Source organism: Geotrypetes seraphini, chromosome 4 (assembly GCF_902459505.1).
Source record: "Geotrypetes seraphini chromosome 4, aGeoSer1.1, whole genome shotgun sequence".
In the NCBI taxonomy this organism is placed as follows: Eukaryota; Metazoa; Chordata; class Amphibia; order Gymnophiona; family Dermophiidae; genus Geotrypetes; species Geotrypetes seraphini.
Genome location: NC_047087.1, coordinates 170628462 through 170641719, shown reverse-complemented (window position 1 = coordinate 170641719; position 13258 = coordinate 170628462). Strand labels below are relative to the sequence as shown.

The 13258-nt window shown below is 46.0% G+C and overlaps 1 protein-coding gene across 1 annotated transcript in view; it reads right to left on the bottom strand.

Annotated features, from left to right (window-relative positions):
* GLG1 (golgi glycoprotein 1) overlaps nucleotides 1-13258 on the bottom strand; it is a 403904-nt gene that overhangs the window by 266350 nt on the left and 124296 nt on the right. The window contains exon 6 of the mRNA XM_033941148.1: nucleotides 3220-3291. Coding sequence (XP_033797039.1) covers nucleotides 3220-3291 — 72 coding nt within the window. The remainder of the gene's footprint in view (nucleotides 1-3219; nucleotides 3292-13258) is intronic.

The following is a 13258-nucleotide window of genomic DNA, read 5'->3' as shown; positions in this document are numbered from 1 at the left end:
CTGGAAGCGAAGGGGATTGCAGGGTATAGATAGAAGGTTACTCTACAGGACAAAATCAAAAAGTGTATGTGAGTTTTAGGGTAGGAGCACTATCAGGTCCTGGACCTGAAGGGCCGCCACGTGAGCGGACTGCTGGGCACGATGGACCTCCGGTCTGACCCGACAGAGGCAAGTCTTATGTTCTTATGACATGGTGACAGTTAGCCGCGGGTAACCCATCGAAAAGGTGGGGGGGGTAAAAGTGCTCACTGTGGACATGGGAACAAGGTCATCCACTGCCCCGTGGAGTGGTGAATGGCCTTGTCCCCACAGTTAAGGGAGGGAAGGCACGCGGTCACCAATCCCTTCTTCTCTACCTACCTATGGCCAAATCTATCTCCCTCCCCCTTACCTTTACAGCGCTTTAGTAACAAAACTTACTGAAGCCGGCGAAGCCTACCTGCCTGCAGTCACATGTGTGTGGGCGCAAGCTTCTCCTCTGACGCAACCTCCGGTTGCATCAGAGGAGAAGCTTCCGCCCACACACATGCAATTGCAGGCACAAGCAGTTAGTCTCCGCCAGCTTCAGTAAATTTCTTTACTAACACGCCATGAAGGTAAGGGGGAGGGAGGGAGATTCTCTGGCGGTGAGGTGGCGAGAGGGAAGGGTGGATGCTGCGGGGATGGGGCAGTGAAGGCGGGGACGGGGCGGTGAAGGGGATGGGGTTGTGAAGGGGACCGCAGGGACAGGGCGGTGAAGGTGACAGTGGTCCGGTGATGGGGCAGTGACAGGTACAGATTTTTTTTTCCTGTGTCATTCTCTACTCTGGGGTTGTACTGCTTGCAGAGTCTTGCATCTTAGGGTTTGTTTGTAAATATTAGTATTTTTAGTTTTTGATCCTGCATTTGCATGGGGTTATCTGTTTTCTGGTAGGAATCAATGTTAAAAAGCATAGTGTGCTTTGTGTATTTTAATTTTGTGGTTAACCATTATGTGTTGTTAATACAATTATATTGTGTGTATATATGAAAAATGAATGGAAAAAATGGTGTTAAAATTAGTACTATTATGGGGCGGAGTCTGGGGCGGAAATTGAGTGGAGATGGGCACGACTTAGCCCAGTATTCTTCAACTGCTGGACCGGTGCCGGTCCACAAAATAATTATTTTATTTCCACTGGTTCATAGGTGTCAGAAGGTTGAAGAACACTGGGCTAGAGAAAGGCATCTACAAATAACTGCATCTTTAGTTTTCTAAACATGCCTTTTTCACGGCAGTTTCGTATCTGACCCACCAAGGAGTTCCATATCTTAACTCCTGCACAACAAAAAGTCATTTTAACAGTCTCAACAAGCCTTGGATTCACAGTCGTCTTCAGTAAAGTTAGATTCTCAGAGCGCAATGATCTTTTTGGTGTATAGCTAAGTATATTATTTTTAAACAATTCTGGAATGTTTCCATACAAGAATTGATGATTACTGCTTTATACTATACTCTGAAGGCGACTGGTAGCCAATGCAATTTTTGGGGATGTGGCGAAATTTGATAATATTTAGACAATCCCATTATCAATCTTGCTGCTGCATCAAATGCTGGTCAATGCTGGACAAAGGCAGCAAAACCCTACTAATACTACTAGACCTGAGCACAGCCTTTGATATCATCGATCACCAGCTCCTACTGCACAGACTCACCGACCTCGGAATCAAGGACTCCGACCTCAAATGGTTCGCCTCCTTTCTGCATCAAAAAATACAGTCAATAATACTAGGATCACACAAATCAGAACCCAAACCTATCAAATGCAGAGCCCCCAGGGTGCCCTGCTGTCCCCTCTTCTACTTAACCTTTACATCAAACCAGTCATTGATACTGCCCAAAACTATAACATCAAAGTCCACTCCTATGCCCAACTCACCAACCTTCAACACTGCCTCTCTGACATGAAAAGCTGGATGACAGACAACAAACTACAACTGAATGCCTCCAAAACAAAGCTCCTATGAATCAGGAAAAAAACACTAGCTTCTCCCGTCCAACACTATCATGGGAGTCCACACTCCTAAAAGCAAAAGACCAAGAGGGGCATAATAAAAAAAAACGTCTAAGTCTCCTTTTGGCCTAAGGCCTTAAACGTTGAAAGTAGAAGCAGGGAAAATGTCCATAATAAAAAAAAAACGTCCAAAAGGAGGTTTTTTTTTATAATGGCCTGCCTCTACGTTCAGCTGTTTAAACGCCCAGACCACCACTACGTCTAAACTTACACCCTATAATCAACCCAAAAAAAGCCTAAGCCCCAAACGTCCAAAACAAGAGCTTTTAGGCGAAGGAGGAGCCAGTCCTTCGCCTAAAAGCTGGATTCTATAACTGAGTGGCAGCAGGTTTAGGACAAATGTTAGGAAGTTCTGTTTCACACAGCGAGTGGTTGGCGCTTGGAATGCTCTCCCGGAGGAGGTTGTGATGGAGACTACTGTTCCAAGTTTCAAGCGCAAGTTGGATGCACACCTTCTTGCAAAGCATATTGAGGGATACGGGAAATCCAGGTCTCCAAAAAGGAGTACCTAAATGGGCCGCCGCGTGCGCAGATCGCCGGACAAGATGGACCACGGTCTGATCCGGTGAAGGCATTTCTTATGTTCTTATGGTGTCTGTCAAAAACAACACCGATTACAGAATCTACCCCCCACACGACATCGGGGCAAGAGGGAGCCCAAGCCCTCTTGCCCCGCGACCCCCACCCCTAGAAGATCGGGCAGGAGGGAGCCCAACCCCTCCTGCCCAGGTGGAACCTCTACCCCCCACCCACACTAAAATACGGGCAGGAGGGATCCCAGGCCTTCCTGCCCTTGAATCGCACCCCCCCCATGACCCCCCCACCGCCGACCCGCGACCCCTCCTACCCCCAATCCCACCCTCCATACCTTGTCAACATTGGCCAGATGTATGAGTGCCAAGCCCGCCTGTCCGGCAGGCCAGCCAGCTCCGGAATGGGGCCGGGTTGGCCCAGGTGGCTTAAACCCCGTTCACAGGTGGGGCCTGAGGCGCCTGGGCCAACCAGAATAGGCCCGGGAGCCTTAGGCTCCTCCTGTGGGCAGGACCTTAGGCACATGTTCCCAGTAACAAAACCAAATGACAAATGTATGCTTGATCATCATTAGAAAAGAAAGGCCAATAAATAGATAGCTATATGCATGAGATCAAACACCCAGAAAAAGTTCTAGCTTTGCTCCATGTCTCACCTTTTCACTCATAGACTCCTCAAATTTGTGGTTAAAGAGACACTTGTAAATTCGTCCTTCTCCTGCCTGGGTCTAAGACATAAAAGCAAATAAATTTTAATCAGACTAATCCCATGATCATATGCTCCCCTGAACAAACATAAGAGGAACAAGACACTATATACTTCTACAGATCATGCAGTATGAACTAGTATTTATAAAACTTTCCTCCCTCCCTCCTTCCCTCTGCACCCCACAGATCAGAATGCTTTAAGTGACCTAGTATACTAAGGAAATACACTTTTTTTGTTTTCTTACTTCTTTGATGTACATTCCAGCACAGTCATTGTTCACAAATATTGGACTGTAGCCTCAAATGCCATCTGAAAACCAGCAGCAGTTAATAGAAGATCATTTCCTCAAAATTGTGCACAGCTGTGAACCAGTAAATAGATCCTGTCTGGCAGGCAGGACTATATACCACAGGGGGAGTAAGAAGACAAAACTTATTACGCCCATCTCTAACTGACTTTTCAAATTAATAGCCCTAAAGAAACTGTGCTGCATAGGTACAGCATACACATAGCACATATGCATTTCTGCGGAATAAACAAACATACTGAAGAAGACAACATTAGCCATCAGATGATTCTGAGATGACTACAGTTCTTGTGGACTTTAATTACACTATAGCTCAAAACAAACTTACAGGAAAATGTTTCAAAGAAAAAGTAATTTTCTGATAAAGTAGAGTTACTTACCTTTAACAAGTATTTCAAGTATAACACGATGAATATTCTCACAGCTGAGCGACGTTATCCAACAGAGCTTGCTAGCATAAAATAGGCAGAAGCTTCTAGCAGCTCCATACTGCGAATGTGCAGGTGCCTTCTTGCCTGACACATGAGCACAGGTCCCTCCAAGGGGAGGTGGAAGGGTATGTGCCGGGCCAGCTTGCAGTCTAAAGTATACAGTATATTTTCACCAGGATGAGCCTATGGTTTTAGGGAAAATGTTGGCAGAACAATTGACTGTTTAAGCTGGATCCCCATCACAACTTTAGAAAGAAACTTCAGGGTGTGTGGAAAACTACTCTGCTGTGATGTAAGTTTAGTGGGTCTGCTACTAGAGCCCGAAGCTCACTGACCATGCATGCTGAAGTAACTGCCACCAGAAATACTACTTTCCAGGTCAAAAACTTCAGATGACAGAAATCAAGTAGTTCAAAAGCTCTTTCATCAGCTGTGTGATAACCACATTGAGATCCCACAACACAGTAGGAGGTTTGATAGGGATTTTTGTTAACAAACCTCTCATGAATCTAATGAGAGGTTGTACAGAGATGGGTTTATCCCCGTACACAAAAATGGTAAGCACTAATTGCACTAAGATCAACCCTTACAGAGGTAGTTTTCAAACCAGATTTAGAAAGGTATAGAAGGTATTCAAGCAGTTTAGGTTCTTGCCCTCATGCCAGACATCAAATATCTTCCACTTAAAAGAATAACACCTCTTAGTGGAGATTTTCCTGGGAGCAAGAATCGAGAGATTTTCAGGCAGGCAGGCCCAGGAATTCAAATCCTATGCTCTGAACACCAAGGCCATGAGGGCCAGAGACTTGAGGATGGAATGTAGAAGGGACCCCTTGTTCTGCATGAGGGTTGGAAAACAGTCCAATCTCATAGTTTTTCAGAAAAGAAGAGAATCTATCTTGGCCAATAAAGTGCAATTAGGATCACGGTTCTGAGATCTTGCTCAAGTTTCAACAAATTCTTCTTTAGGAGATGTAATTGAGGATATGCATACAGAAGACCTTTTCCCAGTAGCCAGAGTCCACTGAGAAGCTAGGGTCCATTGAGCTTCTCTCAAATGGGGCGTGCCATGGGTATGACAGACACTGTTTAGGCCATGTAGCTCATCAATCTCAACATGTGCCAAGCTGTAACCTGCTTGTTATTTAGGACTTGCGAAGCCAGAGTCACTAAGGTATCTGCCCTCGGTTGGGGCAAATAAGCTCAAGCTTGCACTATATCTAGCAGGGTTCCTATGTATTCCAATTGCTGAACAGGAAATAGAGCATCCTAGGGCTAGACACCAACATCAAAACTCCCCAACCCCAAAGAACCCACCCCTAATCAATGACTTCACTGGGCACCCTCCTTTCCATGATTCAGAAAAATGATTGGCTATGCTCTCTGGACTTGAAGGATGCCTACACCTACATTTTGATACTTCCTGTGACTGGGAATACTGCTGCCAGTACCAAGGTCTGAATTTCGATCTCGTATCAGCTCCCAAGGTGTTTACCAAATGTCCAGTAGTAGCAGTGTTTCTGTGCAGACAGGGAAACATACACCCTCAATCTGGACAATTTGCTGGTCTAGAGCTTCAGAGTCCATGTGCAGAACTATTTGGGTACTGGAGCTACTAGGGTTTGGGATAAACTAACCAAGTCCTACCTGCTTCAGTCACCACTGCCAGTCCCAAATGATGCACCTTCCCCTCTCCAGTGATGCACAGGGAGGGACCAAAGGCCCCAATTGGTTCAATCGCCTAAGGCCACTCCCAAGATGTGGGGCCTTAGGCATCTGAATCAGCCAGGCCTTAAGCATCTCCGTCTGTATCCAGGATACTAAAGGAAGAGCCTAAAGCCCTGATTGGTCATGCCAAATGGTCAAGTCAATCAGGGCTTTAGGCTCCTCCCTCAGTATCCTGGATACAGAGGGAAGTGCCTAATTGGCTTAGAAGCCTAAGGCCTGACCCCTGACCTTTGGCCCCTCACCGTGCATCACATGATGCACCAGGGAGGGGAAGGTGTGTCATTTGGAATTGGCAGTGGTGGCTAAAGCAGAAGCTTCTCTACGGGCTTCATGCTTTTAACATTTTAAAGAGGTACTTCGGGGGGGAGGGTGTCCGGTGGCAGAAGGGAGTGGGCATCCCTGCCATTTTTTTTGCTCTCAGAGACAGTGGCTCGGGGGGGCCACAATTGAAGGGGGGTCATTGGGGAGGCCAACAGCGACGGTGGGGGACACTCTTCCTTTTTTTTTTAATGGGATAGATATTTTGCGTGTGTAACACAAGCAAAATATCTGTGCCATTGGAAAAAAAAATGAAAAATAAATCAGGCACACATAAATCGGTAACACAGCGATCTTATAAACCGTTTGCTTTTCACCTGTCGGTAACAGTTACCGACAGATGAAATGCAAACGGTTTAAACGATCACTAAAACCCATGCAAAATAGCCAAGCAATGTTAGTGTTTCAATCGCTTGGCTATTTTGCATGGGGTGTTAGCTAATTTGCATGGCTAAATCAGAAAATGGGTGATCGAGGGGAAAAACACATGGTGGGCCGTTTTCTCATTGGGTCGGTAACAGTGATCATCACTGAAGCAGTGAAACAGGTTTAGCGAAGATTCCTGACTTTAGTGTATCCTCCAGTAAAGGTCTATCAAGACCAGTGTCCTGTCTCCAACAGAGGTTTGTTAAGTGAGATCAGTAAGATGACACTGTCAGAAAACTCCTAAATTCTAAGGGCCCAATATTCAACCAATTGTGATCTGTGTTTTGCCACTGGTATTATATCTAGAAACTGAATGTTGGGACACAGCTAGGGTATGGCATTGAATTTCTGGGTATATATACTGAGCCAGCAAAAACATAGCTGGTTTAATGCAACATTAGACACTTAACTGAATATGAAAAAAATGCATAAACATAGGACTGACTTATATGGTCTTATTTATGCAGCTATTTTAGCCAGTTAAGTGCCAACTCTACCAATAGAACACCCCCAAAATAGCTGGTTTCATCTTGGGCACTAACCATGCATTTTCAGTGATACTATCCATTGGAGTGCCACTGAAAATGCCCAATTAGCCCTGGATAGGTGATTTAAATGGCCAAGAGACTATTCGGCCCTAAATGTTCATTAACTAAGCTAGTCAGCACCGGTGGAATAACCCCTCCAGAATAGAGATCTAGGGTCAAGACTACATGGCAAAAAGCGTAGTTACTTACCGTAACAGTTGTTATCCAAGGAGAGCAAGCAGCTATTCTCACATATGGGTGACATCATTCACGGAGCCTGGATGCGGACAGCCTCGCAAGCAGACTTGCTTGTAGAAACTTCAGAAGTTTCGAGTCAGTCGCACCGTGCATGGGCGAGTGCCTTCCCGCCCAGCACAGGGCGAGTCTCCTTAGTTCAGATAGCTAGCAGAGAAGCCAACCAGAGGAGGTGGGTGGGTTGTGAGAATAGCTGCCTGCTGTCCCTGGATAACAACTGTTACAGTAAGTAACTGTGTTTTATCCCAGGACAAGTAGGCAGCCTATTCTCACATATGGGTGACCTCTAAGCTAACCAGAATGGGATGGTGGGAGCGTTGGCAACTTAGGAGAATAAATTTTGTAATACTCTCTGGCCAAAATGGCCATCCCGTCTGGAGAAAACATCCAGACAATAATGAAAGGTGAAAGTATGAACCGAGGACCAGGCGACAGCTTTACAAATTTCCTCAATAGGAGTAGATCTGAGGAAAGCTACTGAAGCCGCCAAGGCTCTGACTTTATGGACTGTGACTTGACTCTGTAGATGCAGTCCAGCCTGGGCATAGCAGAAAGATATACAAGCAGCCATCCAGTTGGAAATGGTACGCTTAGAGATTGGATATCCCAACTTGTTTGGATTGAAGGAGACAAAAAGTTGAGGAGCAGTTCTGTGTGGTTTGGTGCGTTCCCAAGTAGAAGGCCAAAGCACGTTTACAGTCCAAGGTATGAAGAGCTGATTCTTCAGGGTGAGAATGAGGCTTTGGAAAAAACACTGGAAGAACAATAGATTGAATGACATGAAATTCTGAAACCACTTTAGGTAAGAATTTAGGATGAGTACGAAGGACCACCTTGTCATGATGGAACACAGTGAAAGATGGATCACCAACTAAAGCTTGCAGCTCACTGACTCTTCGAGCAGATGTGAGGGCAATGAAAAACACTACTTTCCAAGTGAGATATTTCAGATGAGCCGTAGACATTGGTTCAAATGGAGGCTTCATCAATTGAGCAAGAATAACATTGAGATCCCAAACCACTGGAGATGGTTTGAGAGGAGGTTTGACATTGAAAAGTCCTTTCATAAATTTGGAAACCACCGGATGAGCAAAGGCTGATGGAAAGCAGCAATTGCACTGAGATGGACTCGGATAGATGTAGACTTGAGGCCAGAGGTGGATAAGTGCAAAAGATAATCCAGAACAGAAGATAAGGAAGAATGCTGAGGCTCCTTATCATGAGATGTACCACGTAGAAAATCCATTTTTGGTGGTAGCATTATCTAGTGGTAGGCTTTCTGGAAGCTTCTAAAATGTCTCTTACAGGTTGAGAAAACTGAAGAGGAGTTATGTTGAGAGACACCAAGCTGTCAGGTGCAGAGACTGCAGGTTGGGATGAAGTAAAGATCCTTGATTCTGTGTAAGCAGAGACAGAAAAACTGGTAGAAGGTATGGCTCCATGTTGCTGAGTTGAATTAGAAGGGAGTACCAAGGTTGTCTTGGCTACCAAGGAGCTATCAGAATCATGGTGGCATGATCATTCTTCAACTTGACAAGAATCTTGAGAATGAGAGGGAATGGAGGGAATGTTTACAGGAAGAGATTCGTCCATTCCAGTAGAAAATCTGCCTTGAAGCGATGAGGAGAATAAATCCTGGAGCAGAACTGAGGCAGTTTGTAGTTGTAGGAAGATACAAAGAGATCTATCTAAGGAGTTCCCCACTGCAAAAAAATGTGATGAAGAGGCGAGGAACTGAGTGTCCATTCATGAGGTTGCAGAAAATGACTCAATTTGTCTGCCTAACAGTTTTTCGCCCCTTGGATGTAGACAGCTTTGAGGAAGGTGTTGTGGATTGCCCAGTCCCAAACCTTCAGAGCTTCTTGACAAAGGGAAAGAGATCCCGTTCCCCCCCTGTTTGTTGACATAGTACATGGTGACTTGGTTGTCCATCGAAATGAGAACTACCTGGTCGTGAAGAAGATGCTGAAAAGCTTTGAGAGCATTGAAGATCGCTCTGAGATCCAACAGATTGATATGGCACTGACGATCCGTTCTGGTCCAGTGGCCTTGAGTACGGAGACCATTGAGATGAGCTCCCCAAGCATAGGTCGAGGAATCTGTCGTGAGGACCTTCTGATGAGGGGGCATTTGAAAAGCAAGCCTCTGGAGACTGGAAGAGAGCATCCACCAGCAGAGAGACTGTCTCAACGATGGAGTGACTGTAATGTGTTGAAAGAGTGGTTCGCAAGCCTGCATCCACTAAGATGCCAAGGTCCACTGAGGCATTCCGAGGTGAAGTCTGGCAAAAGGAGTCACGTGTACTGTGGAGGTCATGTGACCTAGGAGGACTATCATGTGTCTCACTGAGATTGAAAAATGGGAAGACACTGCATGACAGAGTTGAAGAAGAGCATCCAGATGTTGTTGCAGAATGAATGCTCTGAGTTGGATAGTGTCCAGAACATCTCCGATGAACTGTAGATTCTGAGAGGGCTGAAATTGGGATTTGGGGAAGTTGATTTCGAATCCCAAGCTTTGCAGAAACCACGTAGTCCATTGGGTCGCTACAATAACCTCCTGAGATGTTGAATCTTTGATGAGCCAGTCGTCTAGGTAGAGAAACACCTGAAGACCATGGTTCCTTAGAGCTGCTGCTACCACCACCAGGCACTTGCTGAACACCCTGGGAGATGAAGCTAGGCCAAAGGGTAGCACTCTGTATTGGTAATGCAGATTCCCCACACGAAATCTGAGGTACTGATGGGAGGTCGGATGAATGGGGATGCGAGTATAAGCCTCCTTGAGATCTAGAGAACATAGCCAATCGTTCTGATCTAGAAGAGAGTAAAGAGACGCCAGGGACAACATGCAAAATTTTTCTTTGACTAAAAATTTGTTGAGAGCCCTGAGATCCAAAATAGGTCGCAGATCGCCCGTCTTCTTCGGAACTAGGAAGTAACGGGAGTAAAATCCCCTGCTCTGTTGATCCAGAGGAACTTCTTTGATGGCACGGAGACAAAGCAGAGCCCGAGCTTCCTGAAGAAGAAGGGTGGTCTGAGATGGATTGGAAGGATACTCTCTTGGAGGAAGCTCTGATGGAACCTGAGTGAAATGAAGAGAGTATCCTTCCCTGATTATTGACAGCACCCAGAGATCGGATGTAATGCTCTCCCATCGATGGTAAAATTGATGGAGACGCCCAGAGGACAGAGGCAGAATGATGGAGGTTATGCTCTGTGTTAAGCAGTCAAAAAGGCTGCGCAGCCTTAGGCGTAGCAGAAGGCTGAGGTTTCTGTTGCTTCTGCTGCTGTGGTTTCTTGGGAGGTACTCGAGTGTAAGGAGCTGGCCTTGGAGTATAAAGCCTCTGGAAAACTGGAGGAGGGCATGAAGATTTTGCAGGAGCTGGCTTTGGCTTTGGTCTGACAATAGAAGCAAAGGATTTTTTATGCTCAGACAATTTGTTAGTGGCCGCCTCTATGGACTCATCAAAGAGGTCATTGCCATCACAAGGAATGTTAGCCAGACAGTCCTGAAGATTAGGTTCCATGTCAATGGTGTGAAGCCAGGCTAAGCGGCACATTGCTACAGAGAAACAGTGGCCCTAGCAGACAGTTCAAAGTCATCATAAGATGACTAGAGAAGATGTAATCTGACTTGTGACAGAGTAGCAGTGACTTCTTAGAATTCGAAATGTCTATGTTGATCCAGGTTCTTCAGAAAACCTGGAAAAATATCAATGAGGAACTTGAGATAAGTAATGAAGACTTTGGAGGACATCATAGCATTTTGATAAAGACGATGTCCAAACTTGTCAATGGTCTTACCCTCTCTTCCAGGAGGAACTGCAGCATAGACCCTGGAAGAATGGGTTCTTTTCAACGATGACTCCACAAGAAGGGATTGGTGAGATAACTGAATTCTCAAACCCTTTGCAATGTAGAGTTCTATACCTCGAGTCCAACTTTCCTGGACAGCAGGTATAGCATAAGGAGTCTCCAGGCATCGTTTGAAAGTTTGAGAGAAAAGCTGGTTAAAAGGAAGCTTAAGTGACTCTGCAGGTTGAGGCAGATGCATTTCCTCTAGATACTCCTTAGAGTATTTAGAACCAGCATCTAATTTAATGTCATTACATTACATTACATTAGTGATTTCTATTCCGCTTGTGCCTTGCGGTTCTAAAGTCATCAGCCATCTGACAAAGGAAGGAAGAGAAATACAGCTGATCTGCCCAGGCCCTGCCTCAAGAGGGGGGTCGATGACCTCGAGGCACCTCGAGTGGAGAACGAAGGCAAAGCCTCTCTGAAAAAGTGGCAATCCAAAGAATATGATGACTTGGAGGAAGCAAAGGAAACAGCTGAATCCTCAGGGTCTGGAAGCGGTGACCTCGATCGAGGAGTTGGAGGCTTCGAAGAGCTGGAAGGTCTGGAATGAGGCCTGGACAAGGAAGGCTGCTCTTTGGAAGAAGACCTGCGCCTCGATGGATGCCTCGATGAGGGCCTCGATCAACGACGAGAGTGGTTTCTGGAAGCAGGTCTCGAGTAGGATCGAGGAGACTTCACCCTATGTATGGAAACAGGCAATGCTGCTGGTGAATGAAAAGGGCTAGAAGCTGTAGATTGAAACTCAGTGGTTTGGATCGAGAAATCTCGAAGCACTCCCAAAGACTCTGCTCCTTTATGGAGTGTGAGGATTCCTGTCGAGACACTCGCAAAGAATCGACTCCTTGCATAGAGTGTGGAGCTTCCAATCGAGACACTCGCAAAGACTCGGCTCCTTGCATAGAGTGTGTGGATGCCAGACCAGACACTCGCAAAGACTCGGCTCCTTGCATAGAGTGTGTAACTTCAGCTCGAGGCACAAGCAGGAACTTGACCTCGCGGGAGACTGCCGATTGCCCATGCTGGATTACAGGAGGCAGAGTTGAGGCAGAACCGTATTTGCTCAGTAACTAAACAAATTGCTGCTCCAACATGGTCTGGAGAGAAGCCTGCAAATGTGGATCCGAGTCTAAAACTGGATCACTTGCTGAGGCTAAAGCTAAAAGGTGGCAGTGGAGATGTGCTTCGAGTTGGAGGTCTTGGAGAGCTTGAGGACCACCGCCAAAACCTTATGCTTAGGTATCTGACCCGAGGGAAGCTCAGGGGAAAATAAAGCAGGTGTACTCAAGGCCAAAGACGGTCCAAACGAGGAAGGTCTAATGAGACTCGAGGTCGGAGTCATGGAAGCAGGAGGACCCTCGGTGGAAGGTGGAACTGAAGCAGCACTCGAGGTCGAGGGTGTCACTGAAGAGTCTATCCTGAAGAGTTTTTCCACTAAAACCCGACGACGTATAAGGGCTCGAGGTTGAAGAGTAGCACAGCGATCGCACGACTTAGGACTATGGTCAAGCCCGAGGCACTTAAGGCATCAGCGGTGTGGATCCGTGAGAGAAATTGCACGCTGGCACTGGCTACACTTCTTGAAGCCCGTTACTGACAGGGACATAGGAGGAAAGATAGCCGCTGCAAAGTAGAAGCCCACAGCCGAGCGGCCTGCCCCACCAGTCAGTCAACGAAGAAAAATAAAATAAAGTCTTCTTTTTTTTTTAAATAGAAAATAAAGTAAGTAACACAGTGATTTGCGACTAAAAAGAACACAAACCGCGGTGAGAGAAGGCACGAAGCGAACGAAGTTCAGCACAGAGCGTCAAAGACAGACTTCTTGGCTCCACGGAAAACTGAGAACTGGGCAGGAAGGCATTCGCGCATGCGCGATGCGGCTGATTAAAAACTTCTTAAGTTTCTACAAGCAAGTATGCTTGCGAGGCTGTCCGCATCCAGGCTCTGTGGATGATGTCACCCATATGTGAGAATAGGCTGCCTGCTTGTCCTGGGATAACAATAGTTTATGGACACTTCCTGGAGAAATGGGTCTGAATTTTTATACTATATTAACTGCCCTGACTTCATCTTCCAGCAACAAGTTCCACAGAATGAATGCTGATTGGAAAAAAAACACAAAAAAACCCTTCAA